Source organism: Frieseomelitta varia, unplaced genomic scaffold (genome assembly GCF_011392965.1).
Source record: "Frieseomelitta varia isolate USP_RPSP 00005682 unplaced genomic scaffold, Fvar_1.2 scaffold_965, whole genome shotgun sequence".
NCBI lineage: Eukaryota > Metazoa > Arthropoda > Insecta > Hymenoptera > Apidae > Frieseomelitta > Frieseomelitta varia.
This window is the reverse complement of record NW_025110773.1, coordinates 277,205-301,693: the sequence shown is the minus strand read 5'-3', so window position 1 is coordinate 301,693 and position 24,489 is coordinate 277,205. Positions and strand designations below refer to the sequence as shown.

The 24,489-nt window shown below is 37.8% G+C and overlaps 1 protein-coding gene across 4 annotated transcripts in view; it reads right to left on the bottom strand.

Moving 5' to 3' along the window:
• LOC122538152 (serine-rich adhesin for platelets-like) overlaps positions 1-24,489 on the bottom strand; it is a 59,906-nt gene that overhangs the window by 20,733 nt on the left and 14,684 nt on the right. For 3 of the 4 annotated variants that reach the window (XM_043671972.1, XM_043671975.1, XM_043671974.1), the window contains exon 2: positions 9,183-9,238. In XM_043671972.1, coding sequence (XP_043527907.1) covers positions 9,183-9,238 — 56 coding nt within the window. Of the gene's footprint in view, positions 1-2,300; positions 2,405-9,182; positions 9,239-24,489 lie in introns of those variants that run through there. The other variant, XM_043671973.1, reaches the window with a different exon arrangement.

Genomic DNA, 24,489 nt, shown 5'->3' with positions numbered 1-24,489 from the left:
AAAAAAAAAAAAAAAAAAAAAAAAAAGAACAAACGATCTCGCGTCTGAGATGTCTGTCAAGTTGCATATTTTAACTTATGCAGGAACGTTCAATCACATTTTTTTTCTTGTAAAAACTGACATTAACTAAAAAAGAAAATTAGAGTAAATTTGATAAAAGATCCAAAAATCATTCTACGAGAAATGACGAGATATGTCTCGTCTACTGTGTTGTGAAAGGGCGAAATCTCCCCTTATCATCGATATAGTTGTCCGACAACCGCTTGGTCGCAGGAAATCATTGCAAAAATACCAGTTGGCCGGCGACTTTTCTCCAAGAGGAAGGAAAAAGGCCGTCGTCAGTAGCGCGATTCGGCTGGTTGCTCCTGCCGCGTAAAAATTCGCGTGAAAGGCCACGTGGGCGTTTTCTTAGGCTCCTGTTCTCACCGAATGACCATTCGTCGGGCCACCCGACAGCTAGAGGACAATAAACCTTTTCGTTCACGTTTGATGATAAAATATTTTTCATCAGCCTGATTTCCAAATTATTGGAATTTTTATTACGATTTGGATTATTATTAATTATTATATACAGTCCAAATTATTTCTCCAAACGATTCAACTTCCTCCTGGATTTTCCACGTCTATTGCACAATTCCTTTTTTCCTAAAAGAATACGAAACGTGAAATTCCACGCGCCCTGCTAATTAATTCTAATTAATAGTCGTTGGAGAGAGAGAGAGGACAATAGCGTATTTCACCCGACGCCGCTGAAGTTCGTCTGACGACCTTTCTACGTCGTTTCTACGTTCGTTCGAGTTTCACCTTGCCTGCTTCACCATTGTGAACGGTCGAAGAAAAATCCAGCCGGCGTTTTCAATTAAAACGACCGCGCAATTAAACCGACCGCACAATAGAGAGAGAGAGAGAGAGAAATCTCGACGAGACTCGATTGAATAATTTTTGAACAATTGCATGCATTTAAAATTATATTTGTACATATGTTACATATTTATTTATTTGTGTTTGTTGAAATTATATTCGTACGTATTTGTTACATATGTATTTTATTGGGATTGAAATTTGGAAACTGGTGAAATTGAACTTCAACGTAATAAATAAAGTGCCATGTTGCACAAAAAGAAAGAAAAAAAAAAACAATTCGTGATTCACCATACGATTGTCGGAGGAATTTTTATTTCAACAACAAACTATTATAGTATATATGTTATATACTATTATATTCTATATTATATATATTATATATTATTATATTGTATATTATAGTATATATTATATATTATTATATTGTATATTATAGTATATAGTATTATATTGTATATTATAGTATATGTTATATACTATTATATTCTATATTACAGTATATATATTATATATTATTATATTGTATATTATAGTATATATATTATATATTATTATATTTATATTATAGTATATATATTATATACTATTATATTGTATATTATAGTATATATTTTATATACTATTATATTCTATATTACAGTATATATATTATATATTATTATATTGTATATTATAGTATATATATTATATACTATTATATTGTATATTATAGTATATATATTATATACTATTATATTATATATCATAGTATATATATTGCTCAACTGGAATTTCCTCTCCTCCTCAGTAATATTTAAAAGCGGTTCTGAATCGCAAAAATTTTTCACAGCGTTCCGGTAAAACGTTCTCGCTTTCATTTTTCTTCTTTTTTTTTTTCCTTTTTTTTCCCAAACATTCCTCGCCACGGTTCGTACACCTTACCAGAGCGAGACATTGATAACAACATGGCAACTTTCGTGCTTCCCCCGCGAGCACGGCTTCGTGCTTAACAGTCTATATAATTGCACGCGATTACAGGCACGCAGTCCGGAAATTGTCGACTTGGAAAAACAGCCGTGCAATTAATTTCTTCGGAGGAATTTAGACGTCAGAGTCGAAGAAACCGTCATTTTGACAATTTCAATTTTATCTCGATATTTACTAGACAGCGTGAAGAAATTAGGATGGTTGAAACCTCGTACGGCAGTAACTTCTAATTCGAAGAAATCGTGATTTGAAAACTGCTTTAAAAAAATTTCTTTCTTTTTAATAGAAAATTCCTCCACTTTCTCCGAATGTTTCTCCGTTTTATCTCGGAATGATAAAATTATTCTTTCGCGGGAAAACAAAATCCTGTGTTAGTCTCTAAAATCCTACTTTCATGGACAAGTCTCGCGAAAAGGTAAAGACAACGCCTTCTAATGATGAAGAAACAAAGAAGAAGCGAGACCACTTACTAGAAAACTCCGCAGAAAATTCCGAGAGGTCTTTCATCGACGAATCTTTGGAAACGCAGTCGCGTCAATGCGCGGTGGCGTGGATTATTCGACAACGTGAGAGAGTGAAATTAAGATCGTGACTGACTGGCTCGCGTCTTACGTGACATCGGCCAGAGACACGCTTCGAAAGGTCTAACCGCATCCTTGCGCCGCAGTTACGCGGTTACGTAAGGAGAAAAGTCAGACAACCAGGTGGCGAGAGCAGGATAACCAGACAACTGTGCAGAAAGTGGGGGGGGGGGAGAGGAAGAGGAAGAAGGGGGAGGAGAGGACGAGAAAAGTGGAGGAAAATGTGCTCAGCCAAACAAGATTCCAGAAAACACGCGGCTACTTATAGAAAAAAAAAAAAAAAAAAACATTATACACGTTGTTTGCGCTGCTTTTTCTCGTTCGTTGTTCGACTAGAAAGAAGATCGTCCACAACGCTGGAAATTATCAAATGATCGAAACAGTTTCGAAACAAGTTTCCGACAGTTTCGAAAAATCTATTTTGTTTCAAGTTAGAATTCAGCGTGAATAGAATAATACGTCACCACTGTTTAGGAAATAAATTGAAGACGTTTGCTCAAGACGTTTTCCATTTCAAACTCATACATCTCCACGTTTTCATTTGGATGAAACAATTATTTAATCATCGAGCGTCACATTTATAAATGAACTTTGTGATTTTCATCTGAAAATATGTGTAATTATGGGATAATATTGTTAACAGAATTTCAAGAATTTTATTTTCTTTTGGAATAATTAATAATGGAATTTTATTAACAGGATAATCAATAGCTAGTATTAATAAAAGTAGTTAGTAGTTTGAATAAATCCCTGGTAGAATAATCAATAGACGACAATTTGAAACTACTTAATTTCCACCAGTTGATAAATTAAACTTCACTTCGATTCCCTAATTAGACAGTGTATCGACGCATCATTGTAATACAATTATACTTGGCCGTGTTTACGATCGCGTGCAAGTAAAAGCAGCCGGCTGTGCTTGCGAGAAAAGCGAAAGTCAATTATTTCGTTCGCTCGAGTCGTTATGCAAAATTCCGCTAATATGCAGCGAGCTGGTTATTTATAGAGTGACTGGACAATTCCCTGCACTTTCTAGGCCTGTTACTCGCCATCGTGGTCGTAATTTTGACGACCTTTCGATTAATGACCGCGCATTATGCGTGATTATATAACACCCAGAGCTGGGGACTTCACGTACAAAGGAGAAGAAGGCGAAGAACAAGTAGAACTTTGTTTACACTAAAACGCACAATGAGTCTGATGACATTTTACCAACGTCAAATTGTTAGTTTCCATGCTTGAGTAATTAGACATAGACGTGTATGTGGGTGTGGGTGTGTGTTGTCAGTGCGTAATTAGAATTTAAATTTGTATTTTTATTTAGTTAGATCCATCACTAGTTTTGAAGATTGAAGTCTCTCTTTGAGATTTTAAAAACTGTACGATTTCATCGAATTTTGAGTACCAGGGTTCGTCTCTGAAAATCATTGGAAAATCTCGTCCACGACTGAATCCACCGTGATCTTGAAGACTGAAAGCTTGCCGTGCCATTTTCTTTTTCGTCATTTCGAACTTCCGTTGTACTCGAAAAGTTCGACAAAATTGTAAAAAAAAGAAAAAAAAAGAACTGTCGTACAAGCCTCGAGGAAGACCATAGTCTTCGAAACCATGGTGGATCTAGTCGTGAAAAAAGAGTCGTTCGGTGTCTCCGGAGACGAAGATCTCCGGATTAAAATACGGAAACGCGATACGTTTTCGCCGGTTCGAAAAATATTCTTCCGCATAGTTCGCGTTTCTGCTTGGAAGCAGAACCGCGTGCCACGCAAGCCGGTTCGCTCGCCGTCCGATAGAGACTTTCTTTCTTCTCCACCCGGCGATCAAACGTTTGCTCGTTTCCATGCGTGGCGACAACAGAACGCACGCCCTCGCATCTTAAACGCACGTACAAATGATTCAACCCGATTCGCGAATGAATCATTCGCCGCCAATTTCTGTCCATCGTTCACTCGTCTGCCTCCCGCTTTGGTCATCGTTTCGATATCGAGCGATGCCATTTAACCAATTTGCCGTGGACAAACGTATCCCTTTCAAATAAAATGGCACAGCATTGGAAATAATCATTCGTATTTTAACGTTAACGAAATTTTGTTGGTCATAGCTTTCTGACGCGCGACATCGTTTTAAATTTAAAGCGATCGTCGACGTGTTAGGTGTTGCTGGAACAAGTATAATATACAAGAGCGTACTCTGGAAAAAAACAATGTCCTCCGCCATTTCTTAAACTTTCGCAAGAAGGCAACAAGAGGTCTAGTTTATGCGAGTTATTCGGTGTCAATTGACTCACAATCAGAAGTTTCTTCTTTTGAAATTCTTTTGTTCTTCCGACGCGGTTATTATAGCTTTCACTCTAGGCTTCTGTTCAGATGTTACACTGCTGTACATACGTCGCATACACGCAACACCAAACGTACACGTTCGTTGTAATTATCAGCAGATTATGAAAAGGGGAAATCCAAGCTGTTTGCTAGATTTAAATACGAATTATATCCTCAGAAGTGACAGTAGAGTTCAAAGGGTTAAATTCAATCTGTATTTTATCTTTATTCCATTTAATAACTTAAATATCGGTTAAGAACATTAGAATCCTAACCGATTTTTAATGGCTGAGTTTGACTCAATACGTGTCAATTCGTTCCGTCGATTCGAACGCATGACTCTCAGAAACATTCGCCAGATCAAGTCGCAACTCCACGTTTCTAATCTGGTCGATCCGCTCGCTAACTTATTCAGCAGCGACTATCGTCGGTTGGCGCGCGTATTTCCTTTGAAATCACTCTGACAGATTTGCGAACGGTCTCCAGATCTCGTTAATTGAGTCGCCGCAAATTAAATCCCCTCTGCTACTTTCCTCTCGTCGATTTTCCGTGCCGAGATGATGTTCGACGGATGTAGAAATTTCACTGAAATTTCACACGCGAGTTAACGAATGAAGCGAAGTGTTCTGTCGTTTCGGACCATCTTCACCTGAGATCCTAATGATTCGCTTCCCTTTGCGAAGGAATTAATAGCAACACGTGAGGGACGAATCATCGGTGAAAAATTTCAATTTGCACTGTCGCAAGATCCTCCCACGGACGCGTTTCCGACCGAAAGTGATTATTCCTTATCGAAAATTGCGCGAAAACCGCCCTCGCAGTCGCAACGCGAATAAAATGATCAATGAGTCACCCGTTGTCTACGAAACTCTCGAATGCTTGCCTTTTATTGCCGATCTGTCCGACCTCCTTTAAGGCCGTCCATACGCTTTCTCACTGTAATTTGCGCCATCGTTCTTATTTCCATCTTCATTTGCAATTTTTTTTTTTTTTGTTTTATTACGTGTGTCATGTGTATCGCATTGGTCAATTCATTATCGAAGGATAGAAAATATAACCGATGCATACATGTTCGAACATTTAATTTGTTCGTGACTTTAAAAAATCCCCAGCGACGTCAAGTTTGAATTTTTAGTGATTCTAGCTTTTCTATTTATTTAATTTGTTTGTGACTAAAAAATCTTCAGCGACGTCAAGTTTGAATTTTTAGTGATTCTAGCTTTTCTATTTATTTAATTTGTTTGTGACTAAAAAATCTTCAGCGACGTCAAGTTTGAATTTTTAGTGATTCTAGCTTTTCTATTTATTTAATTTGTTTGTGACTAAAAAATCTTCAGCGACGTCAGGTTCCAATTTTTAATGATTCTAGCTTTTCTATTTATTTAATTTTTCCGTGAGTTTAAAAAATCTTCAGCGATGTCAGGTTTCAATTTTTAACGATTCTAGCTTTTCTATTTATTTAATTTGTTTGTGACTTTAAAAAATCTTCAGCGACGTTAGGTTCTAATTTTTAGCGATTCTAGCTTTTCTATTTATTTAATTTTTCCGTGAGTTTAAAAAATCTTCAGCGATGTCAGGTTTCAATTTTTAACGATTCTAGCTTTTCTATTTATTTAATTTGTTTGTGACTAAAAAATCTTCAGCGACGTCAGGTTCCAATTTTTAACGATTCTAGCTTTTCTATTTATTTAATTTGTTTGTGACTTTAAAAAATCTTCAGCGACGTCAGGTTCCAATTTTTAGCGATTCTAGCTTTTCTATTTATTTAATTTGTTTGTGACTAAAAAATCTTCAGCGACGTCAGGTTCCAATTTTTAGCGATTCTAGCTTTTCTATTTATTTAATTTGTTTGTGACTTTAAAAAATCTTCAGCGACGTCAGGTTCCAATTTTTAATGATTCTAGCTTTTCTATTTATTTAATTTTTCCGTGACTTTAAAAAATCTTCAGCGACGTCAGGTTCCAATTTTTAACGATTCTAGCATTCAACCCGTAGCATTTTCTATTTATAGCGAGTCCTGGCAAAGCGTGGAGGCGCTCTCTCGCGTCTTTTACGACTCGAATACCCTCTAAATCTCAGGCGCGATACGAGATGAAACAAAATATCCAGGGAATACGAAAGCGTTTCGTAAATTCCGCTGTGCGTAAAAAATCTCTAATCTCGACTGTGAAGGAATCCGCGAGGAAATACGAGACGCGCGCCTCTCGTATCTGAGGCCTCGAGCGAACGTTTCATAAAATTCCCGTGACTCGTCTGGACGCGAAACGACTAGATTTGTATTCGTTGCACTGGCCATTTGCCGCCAGTTGGAAACGCCGCGTCTCTGGACCACCGGGCGCGAAACCTGCGAATACCACCTCTGTACAAGCGCGTATTTACATTCACGTAGGAGCTAAATGGAAGTTGCATCGGGTTAAGGAATGCAGTCTCGTAGGACATCCGTCCGTGAAAACGTATGCATCGCGGCCGAAACACGTGGGACGTGCTTGTACACTGCTCTTCGCAAATCGATCTCTGCTCGCGACGTTCAGATTTTGCCAAATTTCCCGAAATTTACTGCTAAAATTAAAATTAAAGTTGCCGAAGCTGTTGAGAGTCAGAATAATTTTGCTACCGTTTCTTTGGAGCTTCTCTGTATATTTTACATCATACAAACACAGAAATTACTTGAAAATTACTTCGATCAGCTTTAATTTCCTTGATCGTTTATCGTTCACGTTATCGTCTCGCGTCAATTTTCAAATCCACCTTTAGCAAAATTTTCCAAGACAGAGAGCTGCTGCTCTGAGGATAACATTTCTGAGCAACAACAGCTTTTTTAGTTGCGAAGACTCCGTGGAACGCGCAGAGATTCCAAACTTTTGAACAACAGTGTACATCCACTTGTTTGCGATTTTATTACGGCTCCGTACATCCTCCAGCCTTCCCAGAAAATCCTTTACGTCCGTCCACGGTCGACTTATCTTCCTCCTCGCGAGCCTTGTTCCTCGCGGAGGATAGCAAGCCTTTGATTTTGGTTTTTTAAAGCCTGTATACTGTACAATGGGGCATTTTTATATATAGCGAATCGTACGGGAAACATCTACAGAGAGATTCAAAGAGCTTCAAACATATTACTGCAGATTTGTCGTAGGGGAAATAATTTTTTAAGCCTCGCTGGTGTTACTTGTGCATACACGGTAATACAAAATTAAAAAAAAGAAAGAAGGAAATGGACTAAAATATCGAAATGATCGAGAAAAGAACAAAAGCATCACCAAGAGTGACGAACTTTTTAGGAAATTAATTTAAATAGCTCTTTCAGACCAAAAAAAAAAAAAAAAAGGAAAGAAGCGTACCTAATCGGTGAGATTACACAGACCACGTCCCCGCGGTGTTAACTGGGTTTTCGTGTCGAGTTGTCAAGGTGTTTCCTACGTGAACGTAAACACGAGATCGTAGGCCGCGCCGCGCCGCGCCGCGCCGGCCGCGATACGAGAATCGCGAATGAATCGCGCGGATGAGAGGAAAGGAGAGGATCTCGTACGTGCAGTGGAATCGCTAATAGTTTCGGTGCGCGTACACGTATGCATTGTACGCGCCATTCCGTACGTTGCAAACGACGGTTAATTGCTCAAGAATCAACCGCCGGTTACTTCATTTCTCCTGTTTCGCGACTGTCAAGTAGAATTCAGGTGTGGCTGGCAATCGTTAATTGGACGTGACGCTTGGAACTGTAACGAAACACGAATTTCTGGGGGCGGGGTCGTTTCGAAATTTCACGCCGGCGTTATATATTCAAATTATCGCGGGAGCTTCTCGTACGTCATTAGCGAGATTTCACAAGTCACTGGGCGAATGACAATAAATCCTCTTGCGCAACAGTGATAAATTTGCCAGCGAACCTACCGAGATCGCGAATTTTAATTGTAAATTTCATCCGGGTTTTAATTGAGTCTTGCTTCGTCTACTCTGCCTTTTCTAATAAATTCCTTCGATGTTATTACGTGTCAGTGATTATTCTCATAATTAAAAATCCGGTATAATTCTCCATATTGCGAGAAAGAGAAGGAAACTTATATTTAAAAGAAAAAAATGGTATGGCAGGGCGATAAAGTACGAAAATGCGCGTGGTGCATGGTCTGATGCGGCCAGTTGCATGCATTGTTCGATTTCCCTACGACTTTCGAGGACCTTGTATGCAACGGGGCAAGTTGAGTTAGGTCAACCCTCGATCCGTAGCTGCGTATTCCTTCCTCGGATGCATTGTTCCCGCGATGCACCATATTGCATATCCATTATTTCGAGCACATGAGTGTGCAAACCCGCGAACGCGAACATTACATGAATATTCACACTTCGTTATCCCCATTTAAAATTGATCGTATCGAGAAAATCGGCGGACAACGTTCCTCTGCGTTGGGGGATTACTATTTTTAATATAAATAACATTCTTATGAAGATTGACGAGACTCACCCTGCAACAAAAATCCATGCAGCGCGAGGTTCATGGCTACGGTCAATTCCTTCAGCCTGTAACAGACAGAAATTTGTTTCAAAGTTAATTTTCAATCTTGCTCGTGTCTTACTTGTGCAGCGTCGTTGAAATAGAAATGTTGCAAATTTAATTTTGAAAAAGAGTAACTTAGAGGATAGGTTTCAGATTCGAGAGAGGAAGTGCACGAAGTTTCCAAGTGGACAGAGACGAATTCACTTTGCAGAAAGAGAGAGAGAGAGAGAGAGAGAGAGATTCCAGTACGCCTCCGTGCAATTTACTCGCAATTATAGCATCGCTTAGCATCAGTTGCATTATTACCATCCATTATTCGCCCGTCTTGAAAACCAGGAATTTTCTGATCGATCACTCGCATTCGGCCCGACGATTGCGTCTGCCCGATCAATTACAAGCAATTAGTCTTGCGAAACAACCACGTTCGACAACTGATCGTACGTGAAACGCGAGTAATCATCGCTGGAGATGATACTCTCTGTCAATGGAAAATTAATTTTCTCTAAGTGATCAATTTCTTTTTCTCCAAAATCCAACGCGATCCTAAGTAGATTAATTTCCCGTTTCCCTCCAGGAAATCCCAAACTAAATGGATTAAGATTTCGGAGAGAGGCCAGCTAGCGAGGAAATTATCAAGAAATTTCGCTGGAACGAAGTTCCGCTGGAAGGGGATCAGAACTTCGATCATCATTCGGATCGATGAATATTCGAACATGTGCAGCGGATCGACAGCGGCGCGCTCGAGAGTCCTCGTCGAGAGGGACACAATGGCCGCGTTGCAGCGGAATTAATTCAGGTCGAGCACGTCGAAACGCGATCGGGTAACGGTGCCTCGATGCCAGCGACGAAACGGCCAACGGAATCGCTGTTTTCGGCACGGCCACAGACGCTTCTTTCGCGTCTTAGCGATCCCTGCCCCCGAGCGAACCTTTCTGCTCCGAGTAGTGACAAATTTTACGAAACAACCAGATGAAAAAGTGAAATTCGTTGATAACGGACGACTGCGTGAATTCACTTCGTGATTATGGAGGAGAAAACGTCGAACAAATATTAAATAAATAAATTTCAATCACGTCTACGTTGATCCACGTGGTGTATATATATATATATATATATTTTTATATTATTTATTTTTATTTTTAGTATTTATTTATTTATTTATATATATATATACATATATTACACATTATTTATTTTTATTTTTAGTATTTATTTATTTATTTATATATATATTTACATATATTACACATTATTTATTTTTATTTTTAGTATTTATTTATATATATATATATATATTTATATTTTATATATATTATATATTATTTATTTTTATTTTTATTTTTAGTATTTATTTATTTTAAATATATATATTTATTTATATTTTATATATATTATATATCTTTTATTTTTATTTTTAGTATTTATTTATTTATATATATATTTATATTTTATATTAAATATATACATATATTTATCTTATATATATATATATATTATATATTATTTATTCTTATTTTTATTTTTAGTGTTTATTTATTTTTTTCTAAATATAAAAAGAACAATAGACGGATTCAGTATGGAGGCACAAAGAATACAGAGACAAAATTTCGTCAGGTCTCGTAATAGAAATGAACCGGCCCGGATCGCGGTATTCTGCTTGTCGCGAGAACGTCCACCGAACGTTTCCCTCTCGCCGTGAATACGAAATCGAGGAACACGGCCGCCATTAACGTGCGTGCAATTCCTGATGAGCCGTGCTCTTTCGTCCCTTGTACCGTAACCGCTCTCGTCGAGGACTCGTCCGGAATTTCACGTCTCCACCGCTCGCGAGAGAGACGAGCGCGCACGTCCAGAAATCCAGAGACTCTCGGTAGACTTTGAAATCTCTCTTTCTCTCTTCGTTTTCCAACGTTGTCGAGAAAGTGTTTCTTTCCTTTTTTTTCTATTTTTCAATAGAATAAAAACGCGCAGTTGCGTGAAAAAATGTGATTCGCGGGGATCGCAGGCACGGTAGCTCGGTTTCTTTCTCTCCTTTGCATCCGCGGTGACGCCCGCTCGCCTCAAAGACGATTTTCACCTTACGTAAAACCGGCACATCGGCCGTGACTCGTTTCCATGGCGAACGACTTTCCCCGATTCTGTATCGCGAACGGCCGTACAGGTTTTAAAAAAACGATCGATGCCACGCCTTTGGACACTCGCCAGAAAATTATACAGTTACTCTTATTACGAGTTGCGGCGTTTACTTTCCAACGCTCTGTAATACACTTCCTCCCATTTTTTTCCGAACCGCGTACTACGACATTTTTTGAAATATTTTTTCTAAAGGAATAAACTCCTTTTTAGTACCGTGGTATTAATATTTTAGTATCGTAGTATACTTCTGGACATTAGTACCATTTTATTGTAAAGTTGCGTGGTAAATATTGCGATAGTGTAGAAAATTATAAAATAGTTCTAATAAATGTCTGCAATTTCTAATAGTTGATGGTATTGATATTTATCATCGTATTATTTCTCTTACACTATGAGTATTCAACAGTATTCGAACGAGTAAACTACTTTTTAGTACCGTGGTATTAATATTTTAGTATCGTAGTATACTTCTGGACATTAGTGCCATTTTATTGTAAAGTTGCGTGGTAAATATTGCGATAGTGTAGAAAATCATAAAATAGTTCTAATAAATGTCTGCAATTTCTAATAGTTGATGGTATTGATATTTATCATCGTATTATTTCTCTTACACTATAAGTATTCGACAGTATTCGAACGAGTAAACTACTTTTTAGTGATATTAATATTTTAGTATCGTAGTATACTTCTGGACATTAGTACCATTTTATTGTAAAGTTGCGTGGTAAATATTGCGATACCGTAGAAAATTATAAAATAGTTCTAATAAATGTCTGCAATTTCTAATAGTTGATGGTATTGATATTTATCATCGTATTATTTCTCTTACACTATAAGTATTCGACAGTATTCGAACGAGTAAACTACTTTTTAGTGATATTAATATTTTAGTATCGTAGTATACTTCTGGACATTAGTACCATTTTATTGTAAAGTTGCGTGGTAAATATTGCGATAGCGTAGAAAATTATAAAATAATTCTAATAAATGTCTGCAATTTCTAATAGTTGATGGTATTGATATTTATCATCGTATTATTTCTCTTACACTACGAGTATTCAACAGTATTCGAACGAGTAAACTACTTTTTAGTATCGTGGTATTAATATTTTAGTATCGTAGTATACTTCTGGACATTAGTGCCATTTTATTTTAAAGTTGCATGGTAATGGTGTAAAAATTCGTGGAACTGTTCTAACAAATGTCTGCAATTTCTAATACTCAAAGCGTATAGATTGGACAGAATAATGACAAATGGAATGGAATTTAAATTTTTATTCTCCTAGACGCGACTTTACTCTCATCGATAAAGCATCTTACGTAAAAGTTAGACGCAACGAACAACGATTATCATCCCCGTGTCTTTTGATACTCTTCCTCGGGTTACTCAACTGTCTTTGATCGGACGTTACTTCAAAATTTCATGCCCCAGTTTCATGTAATTCCAGCATAATCTACACTTCTCGCTTGAAGAAGAAACTAGAACGAAACAAAGTGAAAAAACGTCTCTTCTTTCACTTTGTGCAATTTCTGGCACATCAAACACTTTCCAACGATATCGAAATGCTTCGCTAGAAATATCTGAAGTATAGTACTTTCCAATCATTTTCGTTATCAAAAGTATGCCAGTAGAGTAATTTCTAGAGTATCTCTGATTTTTATTCACTCAGATACTTGTTACGAATTCTTTCTACCAAGAGAATTTTCTCTTGGAAAATATTCAATGTTTCAACCATTCGAGTCATTCTTTGAAGAAGAATTTTTTCATTAGTTTTGTTGCTTAAAATTAAAAACTATAATAGCTTGCTCTAAAATTTAAACTAATAATAACTTCTCGCGAAGAATACATCCAATTATTAATAAATACTTAATACTCCACGAAAATTGTCCAATAAAAATATTTTACTTCAATATAATTTAAACATTTTCTAACATATCATTCAACTTCTCTAAGAAACATATTAGAAGATATTCTGAAAGCAGCGTATTCACAAACACTGTTCAAGATGAAAACAGCGTAAACAGTCCAAGGATGAAGTAGATTCCGCAAATCTATTGCTCGTCAGTCATCATTCGTTTCTTCTTCCTAAATAGCCGAACAAAAATCGTTCGAAACTTCGCAATAGTCTTACTGAACGAGGCACGGTTGATTTGCTCTTGTATTCGCCGATTTCCACGGGGTCGTGTTCTAATTCCATGGTTGAGAAGGAAAGTGAATTCTAAATCAAGCGTGCCCCTCGCTATAATGTAATGTAAAGCTTAATGGATTCTAAAAATATATTGTGTAACATGTCCAAGTTTTAAATATTCAAAAATTTTCAAGATAACTAACTTACAAAATTATTATTTAAATTTGCAAGATATTGATAGCCTAATTGTGAGGTACTAGAGATAATTTCTAAATAACTGATTTTACAAGATACCTAAACCTGTAATATTGACGCGCAAAAATTCGAAAATATTTCCAATTGTAATATACCTAAAATATTGTAAAATCAGTTATTTAGAAATTACGCTACTAATATCTTGGAAATTTAAATAGCAATTTTGAAAATTAGCTACTTTGAATATTTAAATATTTAGAACTTGGGTACATGACAATATTTTAGTATATTACAATTGGAAGTATTTTCGAATTTTTGTTACCAGATTGCGCGTCAATATTACAGATTTAGGTATCTTGTAAAATCAGTTATTTAGAAATTAGGTATCTCACAATTAGGCTACTAATATGTTGGAAATTTAAATAGCAATTTTGAAAATTAGCTACCTTAAATATTTAAATATTTAGAACAAAAATTCTAAAATATTTCCAATTGTAATATACCTAAAATATTGTGATATGCCCAAGTTCTAAATATTTAAATATTCAAGGTAGCTAATTTTCAAAATTGCTATTTAAATTTCCAAGTTATTAGTAGCCTAATTTCTTAATAACTGATTTTACAAGATACCTATACCTGAAACATTGACGCGCAATCTGGCAACAAACATTCGAAAATATTTCCAATTACACAAATTCTAGGACCTAGAAATTTGTGAAATAAGAAATCAAATTGTAGAGATTCAATCCCAAATCTTCAATATTGATGCAAAGTTTCCAAATATTGAAATTTCTATTAGAAAGTCGTGGACCAAAATTGAGCCACGTAGAACTGGAGACAACGAGTGCACTGGAGGATTCAATATCACGAAGGACGAGGACCAACCGGCAATATCCGGTGGATCGATCTACGATGGGAAACGAGGATCAGGATTTCTCCGCCGAGAAAAGGGATTGTTCAACTCCGACCGTGTAACTTAACTCCTTCAATCGTAACTCGAGAAAATCGTTTTTCCTCGAAACGAAGAGGAAACGAGCACGCGACGACGATGCGGATCGATCGTTTTAGAAAGTCGAGAATGCGCTGGACGTGCGATCTTTAGGCCAGCACCGTTGGCAAATAAATCCTTCTCTTGCCGTTACCTTGACACTTGACAATGCTGTTATGAATATTGTAATTTGGTCGAGAATGAAATAGCCACTACGATGATGGTGAAATGTTCGTTTGTTCAAGAAGACGCTTGCCAATTTAACACTTTCACGAACTCATACGAGAGAGATTCTCCTTTGCAAAGTGACAAACGATGCAAATCCTTAGTTGATCCTTAAATTAAATATTTAAGAATTTGAGAATTCTTTGAAATCCCGGAGTTTCGGTATATTTAATAATCTAAGAGTTTAAGAATCGTTCGATTAAATCTTTTGTCTTTAGATTTTTAAAATTTCAAAATTTAAATTTAAATTTTCATAATTCCCCCAAAGTCTGAATTCAAATACGAATTTTCTATTTAAAAAGCATAGTAAACTAACATTTTCTTCAAAGTGAAACCTAGATATATTGTGAAATATAAAGAAAATTGGGTAAACAAAAAATCGACACGATTTTTTGTGCGAAAAGGGAAAAATTTCAATCCTGCTACACCGTGCAAACAATTCTTTCTGCGAGCACGATGCTCGGAGTGAAGAAAACAGAAACAGTCCATCCACACGATCCATCCATTCATCCGTAGATCTAGAACCGCGGGTTCGCAACTCTCGATCTCGTGGCTGATTTATGTATCCCGAAGCGAGTTCCGTGAGCTCCAGGAAGATTTTCACCGTCGATAGCTTGTCGGATGGTCGCGCTTCGAAACTAAGGGACAGCAGGTGTTCCTTCAGGGCGAAGAAAGAAAGCTACGCGCTCGACTTTTCGTCGAGCTCGTGTTTTTGGTCGAGGATCGGCCGCGATAGCGATCGATTAGGTAAGAAGACACGACGCGAGGAGCCGATCGACTCGGAGATAATTAACTTGGTTACGTAACGTCGTAGCAAAAAGGAGGATGAATCGTGGATGAAATTTCTGCTCCGTGCATTCCCGGATATGGAACGAATCGATTGGAATACCATCTCGGCTCGCTATTAGGTCGCCAATGGCTGCGATAATTTTTGTAAAATGTTAACGTTGCTGAATTCTGTGGGTATTAAATCGAAGCTGCGCGAATTTCAAGTATCTACAATTAGATACCTGAATTTCAAACGAGAGCTATTTTTTAAAGTACCTGAATTCCTCGGGAAAAGTACCTGATCCTCGATCCTTGTGTGTAAGATCATTTTTAAGTTGTAATATTCGAAAGCTATTGGATCAAAGCTACGTGAATTCCAAATGAGATTTTTTTTTAAAGTACCTGAGTTCTACGAGCGTGAATTCTCGACGTGCAAAATAATTTTCAAGGTTATTAAATCTAAGCTACGCGAACATCAAATATTTCGATTTTTAGATAACTGGATTCCAAATAAAATTTTCTTCCAAAGTGCCTGAGTTCTACGAACGTGAATTCCTGAGATATCCAATTCCCGACGTGCAAGATAATTTTTAAGGTATCCAAATTTCAAATATTACATCTATTAGGCCATTTAATCTAAGTTACGTGAACTACAAATATTTGAATTTTTAGATACCTAAACTCGAAATGAGAACAATTCTCCCCTTTCCCTCAAAGTACCTGAGTTCTACGAGCCTAAATCTCCAAAGTACCTAAATCCAGACGTGCGAGATCATTTTTAAGATTACCCAAGTACCAAACATTCGAAATAACTCTCAAATCGTTTGAATTTCAAACCTGAGTTCCAGCTGTTTCGAATTCTCGAGGTACCTCCGAGTTACCAAAGTACCAAAATTAATTTACGCGGCGAAATGAATATGGATCGTGCGGAATTCGCTGACCGCGAGATACTGAAGAGCTGTTTAGAACCATGACGGAGTATTTGTGATATTTAGTATCCAGGTAGACTATTTAGATGGAGATTCGTTTGATTTCCAAGAGGAGCAGAGCCAGCTGCTCCGCCGCATCGTGGGAATTCGTACGATTTAGACAAAGACTAATTGATCACCGGCAAACGATGCTGCGTTTGCTTTCACTTTCCATAAAATCGTTACGAATTGAGGCACAACCGTCCGAAGGAAGGTGGAATATCGTGCCACGAAATCGGCGATCGTACACCGGCACGATACGAGAAAAGAGAATGGGAGATTCGCTCTGCTTTCAGTCAGACGTCATTTCAGCTGGTGCGACGCGATTGCACGTCGTTGAAAGCGAGAGAACCCGAACCGCCAATCGAATATGTATAAACGTTCGAGAAAATAAGAATTGGATTCCGTGTTTCTGAATGAACAGAATTTGTTCACTCCAGTTTGGAGGTTAGTTTATTCTCGTGCCCGAATCCACAGTCGCAGTTAGATCTAATGCCAAATATTCGAATTCTCAAGGTACCTAAATTCCAATTGATCGAAATTACAATAACTAATTTCCAAGTGTATCATATTCTGAAAGAAAGTTGCTCAATTTTGTGAAAAATACGAGACGATGGTGAATAATACGATACTGAAATAAATCAACATAACTTTTTATTATATATTTTCTTTAATTTTCCTTTTAAAGATTAAAGTACAGAAGAAATAAAATCACGTTTGAACTTGAATTTAATTCAAAATTAATAAAATTAGTTTTTTCTCGACATTTTGATGTTTCATTAAAAGAAAAACAATTGAGAAGACACTTTTGGCCCGCCCTGTAGAATCCAATCGTGAAATAATAAACTATTATTAACGCACTGACAGGCGAAATGAAGTTGAACTGCAATGAAACTGCAACGACTCAATAGAATCCCGGTAGAAATGTAATTTATGCGCAGGCATAGGTAGCTTGTGACTCGTTACAATTCCACTGAAAAGTCGAACGCACAAGTTAAGATCTCTCGGAGAAGGAACAATAAACTTCCTAAGTAAATCTCGCTGGCGCAGACTTTCGTCCGTTTCTCCGTTTACGTTTAATAGAGGACAGACTGTGGCCTGCGAGCTTATGAGCGATTGCCAGCCCAGATTATGTAAATTGTTACACATGGAAAACAAATCTCCGCTCGCCGTTCGATTGCGCTTAAATGACCGATTTGTTGATCGCCGCGGCGATACCTATTTATGGCTGGCTCGCGTGTCTGCCTCATTACACTTTCAAAATGCCCGCGGTCCCGTGGAATTCGAGCGACAATATTTCCAGCGAACGAAATTCCGCGGGGCTCTCGGCACGTTTATTAACATACAAAGAACGGACGGAACTGTTCCATGTTCCGAATAATAATTTCGTTTATTTATCTGGTTGCGCGCGCGCAGGCTTGTGCTCTGTTGGACATTGCTTCGTGTATACCTGAATTCCCAAATAATTCAGGAATTCCACGAAGTACTAGAGAGATAGAGAAGTAACTTTAGTTTCTACATACAGATCTATGGTAAGTTTCACCGGCTTTCCCCGATATATTACCTATTTCCGTTTCTTTCTTGTTACTTTAAAAAAGAAACGTCATGTTAAAAGGGTTACGATAAGAACAGAAATGGGCAAAGTAAAGAAAGGTTTGCCAAACTTGTTATTGAAACATTGACGTTCGAAAGAAATTAAAGAAAAACAGTTGTTGAGATCGGAGATTTAAATTTACCAAATCTCTCATTGGAGATTTAATCTTCCGCGGCGAATGATCGAACGTAGATCATTCGAACAGGCCATCGAGACTGTTGAACTCATTGTCAGATTTCAACGATTACAAGGTAAAGAGCATCGAGGAAATGAATAACCAAGACGTGTCTGATCGTGGGCCATTGGCATACGACGTTGCATACGACGTTAATCGATCATTATATATCTGCGCCGCGTTTCCGTGTTACAATAAATCCGCTATCGTGCGATCTCGCGCCGCGTGGCAGACACTATATCCATATTTAATGCGCGTCTTTAATAAAACGGAATAATAAAACGGTTGCGAAACTGTTACGAAAGGCTACCGCCGCACGTTGAGACTCCGTGAAATGTCAATTTTCTGCCCGTAGCGTGATAAATAAACTTATTTAACACTCTTGCGGTCTTGCTCAACATTTTTCCCCGAAACCGATCGAGAACCATATTATAATTCGCCACAATCGATCGTCGAGTCTGTCGCGCACACCGTGGAAATATTTTTCTTATTACGAGAGAGAGAGAGAGAGAGAGAGAGAGAAAGAGAGAGAATGTCATTTGTTTTGCCATAGCACGTGTGAAATTCGAGCGCGCTACAAATCAGTTCGGCTGTCGTTTCGCCAGACACTTTCGAGGAATTCATTAGAATTCGTTAGAAGTGTCGCGGGCACGTTCCCCGTTGCATTTCCATGACGTTCGCCATCGAAAATTGGGAAACAAACGCCGCTGCAAATCTGTCCGTGTGACGTGAACGCGGACACGTACAAATGTTACTAATTTGTACAATGGAATTACGTTTATTTACACGTGTGAAACTTGGAAAAAATTGAGGGAAAATTCTCGTAATTTCTCGGAATTCCTGTTGGAATTTGGGAATCGAGGATGGTCTGGATTTAAAACTGTAGACGTTTAGGGATAACAGTGTCGCTTGCTAATACATATTATGACTAGTAGATCATTATTTTAACAACTCTGATGATAGGTAAGAATAGGTAATAATTAATAATAGTAATAATAATAATAATAATAATAATAATAATATAATAGTAATAATAGTAATAATAATAATAATAATATAATAGTAATAATAGTAATAATATAATAGTAAATAATATAATAGTAATAATATAATAGTAAATAGTATAATAGTAATAATATAATAGTAAATAATATAATAGTAATAATATAATAGTAATAATATAATAGTAAATAATATAATAGTAATAATATAATAGTAAATAATATAATAGTAATAATATAATAGTAAATAATATAATAGTAATAATATAATAGTAAATAATATAATAGTAATAATATAATAGTAAATAATATAATAGTAATAATATAATAGTAAATAATATAATAGTAATAATATAATAATAAATAATATAATAGTAATAGTAGTAAATAATAATAAGTTAAATTATACTGAAGATTACGAATAAAATTACGTTTCTCTTGATTTAGGTTGGGATTGAGTTCGAAGTGATAAATAATTATCGATCAAGCACACGTGATTTCTCAATGTATCTCGATGCATTTCAATGATGGAGAAAAATTAGATTTTAATGAAACGTAGCACGAATTCTTCAAGATTGAAGATTACAAAGCGACTTTCTCCATTTCGAAAGGGCTCGATCGATGATGTCAATCGGTAAGGAATACCGAACTTTGCTTGTACGATCCTTGTAAATTTCTCTTTACGACTGTAGCCGAAACACGTTCCACAATTTATACGTTGTTACAGAATGCCGCACATAACACCGATCACATTCGTGACAGATAGAGTTCTTCGACACAGTGGTAATCTTTAGAGTGATCTAACGATCCATCTCACAACAGTAGTTTCTATCCGTAAACTAATTTTTACAATTTCTACTTCAAATAGTAATTTTTACTAACAGTCTGTCCAATAAGGTAACACTTCGGCATCATAATCAGAGACTCTTGAAATGAAAAATCGCGCAGAATATTAAGGATGCGCAAGTTGTGGATTGAATTGGAAATTATGTCGTTTGTAATAAAAAAAAAAAGAAATCACGGGTGATGAAAATTATTGTATCGAAATATGTATGATTGCCGTGTCGATGAGAGCTTGTCGATTTGTCGAAGATTTACATAAGTGTGACGGAACGTGCGGAAAGAAATTCTCTCTCTCTCGAGTTGCGGTTTCGAGGGTGGCAGAGAGAGAATCATAGGAATGGACACCCAGCGACTGGTGTCTTTCCGTAATTTGACACATTCGCGCGACAATGCATTTCGCCGAGCAAAAGCCTGGCTTGCGCAACGCGGTATCGATTGTCGTTCGAGAGCCATTGATCGCTCAGCAGATGGAGCAAGAAAAACGAAAGAAAGAAGGAAAGAGAAAAAAAGAGGAACAGTCCACTTCTTGCCGCCTTCCACAAGAGCATTGTGGAAAGTTATCGCGTGATTGGATTCGCACGAATTCATAAAAAGAGGAAAGTTGGAAATTGAGTATCGGTGATTTCGCGATAGAATTTTTTTTTTTTTTTTTTTTTAAGAAGTTTCAAAGAAACTGGAGAATTACAGGTTGTGTAATTATAATTGCGAAATAATTACGAAATAAAAATGTCAACTGTAGGGCTAATCGCGAGAAAGAAATCGCAAGAAAGATAAATTATGAAAATTTTACAAATTGGACTTGCTTCGCGAGAAAATGTGAAATTGATAAGCGTCGAGATCGGATGATCGGCATCCGCGGACAACATAGCGACAAATTTTGACGAGTTATTAATACATCTAAGCACGCGAAAGCGGATCGCAATGATGGCGGAGCAAAGCGAAGCTGTCGTTCGTGAATCGGCGCATTTGCATATTACTCTAAGCACGCGTGCCTTTTATTCTTTATTTCGCTCGGTTACCTAAGAAATCCAGTTTCGAGACGCACGTTATTTTACGTAATATCCGGTCGGTCGAAAAGCTTGAGATATTGACTGCGTGTCATTATGCAGATGTCGTATCAATTCGAATTCACGTTTAGGTTAGTCGAAAAATTTCTTCTGAGGTTGCAATTATTTCTGCAGTGGATTTGGTCAAACCTGAGTAATTTGATAATACTTTTCTACAATTAATTTATTAAGTCCTTGCAACTAATGATGGTAAATATACGATCAACGGCGCATTTTATTAAAAAACGATCATGCACTAATCACGAAAACAATCCCTTTTGAATAAGTTTAATGAGCCAAGTTACCGAGCAACCCTAATCCTAATGATCAGGAAAGGTAGTGCTCGAGAATTTTCGAAAACCGCGTGGAAGTGGTTTGGAAAGATTAGCAAACGATCTGACATTTCACTGGCTGGCGGCCAGCCAGTTACATAAAACTCGGGCGGCCGTTTCCGAATCAAAACAGAGAGAAAGAGAGAGAAAAAGAGAGAGAAAGAAGAGCTTAGACTAGAAGCTAGAGTAGAATATCGCGACCAGAACCGCCGGCAGCGATAGTTGCCGGACAACCGGGTAACCAGTCAGCTTTCGTTTTCGATAACCACTTGTTCAAATGTCTGCATTCTTCGGAAAAGGTCGGTAATCGTGCGTAAGACCGCCAGCCGTGAACGAGAAAAATCGCCGGACGGGGAAACCAGTTGACAAATCCTATTTATTCTCCCTGCGTTTTCGATTGTAATTAACTGACACACTGCGCGTTCGCGATCGAATTCTCTGTTCTCTCCGAGAGATATTACACGGATACGTATTACAGTTAAGTGGACGAGAGATATTACACGGATACGTATTACAGCAGCTACGTATTGTGGCTAATAGATTCACATTTTATATATTCTTCCATTTTCTTTCTGTGATATACGCGTTGCAGTTAATTGTACAGCAAGTGGACAGAGGTTCTGTGTAATAATTCGTTACCTGTGCTAAAGTGATTAGAGATTGGAAGAATGTTGGACATTCTTGTGACTAGCCTGAAAATATATGAACATAGGATAGAAATAATTTTCTTATTGTTAGATTGACAATTTTTCATGCATCGTATTGACCCATGGCAAACTTAAAGAAAATAAAATCGAACGTTGTTCGTCTTTTTAATCGCGACGAATCCCCCCTCATCAGAGATTAGACGTACTATGTGTCGTGGTCTCGCGTATATTCGCCTCCACTTGATTTCTTTTGTGACCGACCGGGGCACAACGAGCCACGTAATCGAACGGATAGCGTAAATTCCATTGTTCGCCGTTTCAATTTATGCCGGCTCAATTCGACACAATAATTTATTGTTCGACCCGTGAATGAACGCCTTTCTCCGGCTGGACCACACTCGTAGAACCGGTTTAGAACCGTGAATCGTCTGTTGAATTATCGAACGATCCCGCCATAGGGGAAACGATTTGCATTAATGAAAACCGTTTCTGGATATCGTCCGGCCAATTAACCGGCTTTCTGATGAATTTATGCTGCGCTCTCGTTCCGAGGGGACGAACGTTGCCTCGCGTTGAAAGTCTATCGATCACCGGCATTAGCGATCTCATGCTTAATTATTGCGTTAATCCACGGTTTATAACATCGGAAATTCAGAAGAAAAAAAAGAAAAAACGAGATCTGAAGCTCTTGAAACCGCGGACAGATGAAATCACATTATACCGCAGGTTTACGATTTTTCCTTGCGATTTTCCTTCAGTTAAATTGTTGCTGTTCCGCTGAGATAATTCAGATTCCCTTCTTCTTTTTTTCTTTTCTTTTTTCTTTCAACGTAACCCTACCATGGATCGAGTTTCCAACCGATTATCACGCACTTTCAAGATAGTCAAAAACGAGAAACCGGACTGAATGAAACAGAAAAAGAATCGCCAAGACATTAAACACGCTTCAAGGAGAAAAATTTACAGCAGGATTTCCTTCGAGCAGATCCAGCCGATCCACTGGGATCTCAACTGGCATTTAAACAAACATTTCACGATGCAGGCTGAGAAGAAACGAAAAAAAGAAAAAGAAGAATCGAGAATCGTTCGCGGCGATCCGCTATCGCTGGTTTCTAATTGGTAGAAAGCACCGGCTGCCGGTCCGATTCCGTTCTTTTTCCCGTCTCGCTCGAGTAGGCGGCGCGAAAGAAGGCAAAAGAAAGAAGCGAGAGGACGACGATTGATTCGATCCGTCGCGACAATGACATGGGCCGACGCAGTTTCGAAATTATTTTTAAAAAAAAATTGATCTTCGATCCTCAAAGCCGATCGGATCGATTCGTTTGCATCGCTTTAAGTCTTAAGATTTAGTAGCTGTATTTGGACCGAGGCGTCGACGCTTGCACTCGATAGCGAGCTGCCTTTGATTTATGATACCTAGCACGCCACGAAGTGAAACGGAACTTTTTAGATTTCTCGTTGTTAGATAACGTCGCGCGAGGGGAGAAATTCTTCCTATTTACAACGCGAGAAACGCAATCTCGATTGCGAATTGTTCGTAATAAATCCGGCGGATCAATGACAAACCAGACTGACAAACATTTCTGATCAGAAGCCCGTTGCGGATTCGTATCGACATCGATCAATTAAACTACAGACGAAAGAAGCTAATCCATCAACGAAAGAAAATTCCATTTTCATCGCCGCGAGAAGATGCATGCAAACTCCTGAGAGCAAACGAATCTCCCAACTGATCGTTCGTAAACGAACATCCATCCAGCTATTTAATTAACTTTCGTTTCATTCGTCCGTCTCTCTAAAAAGAGACGGGAGAAGAATAGTTGCTAATCGCTGCTTCCAAATAAACGCCCATCGGGGAGTAGCCGAGAGCCATCGGCTTTCAATTGCGCGTGGCGTCGTGAAACCTAAGGGGGATCCCCTGGTTGGATTGTCTTCGCGCGGTCATCAATCAGTGACACCGTGGAGGCACGCTTTCTTAATGCCACGCCGTCGTCGCAGCTCGCTAAACAAAAATAAAGATTCCACGCTGTTGGTTGATAGAGGGGATTCCCTTACGCAACAGGTGGCTAACCTGACTGGCATAGCCTGTCAGCAAAAAAAAAAAAAAAAAAAAAAAAAAAAAAAACCCCNTCTCTCTCTCTCTCTCTCTCTCTCTCTCTCTCTCTCTCTTTCTCTCTCTCTTTCTCCGCAGGCGCGAAAATAACCGCGGTTGCACAGAATATACAGT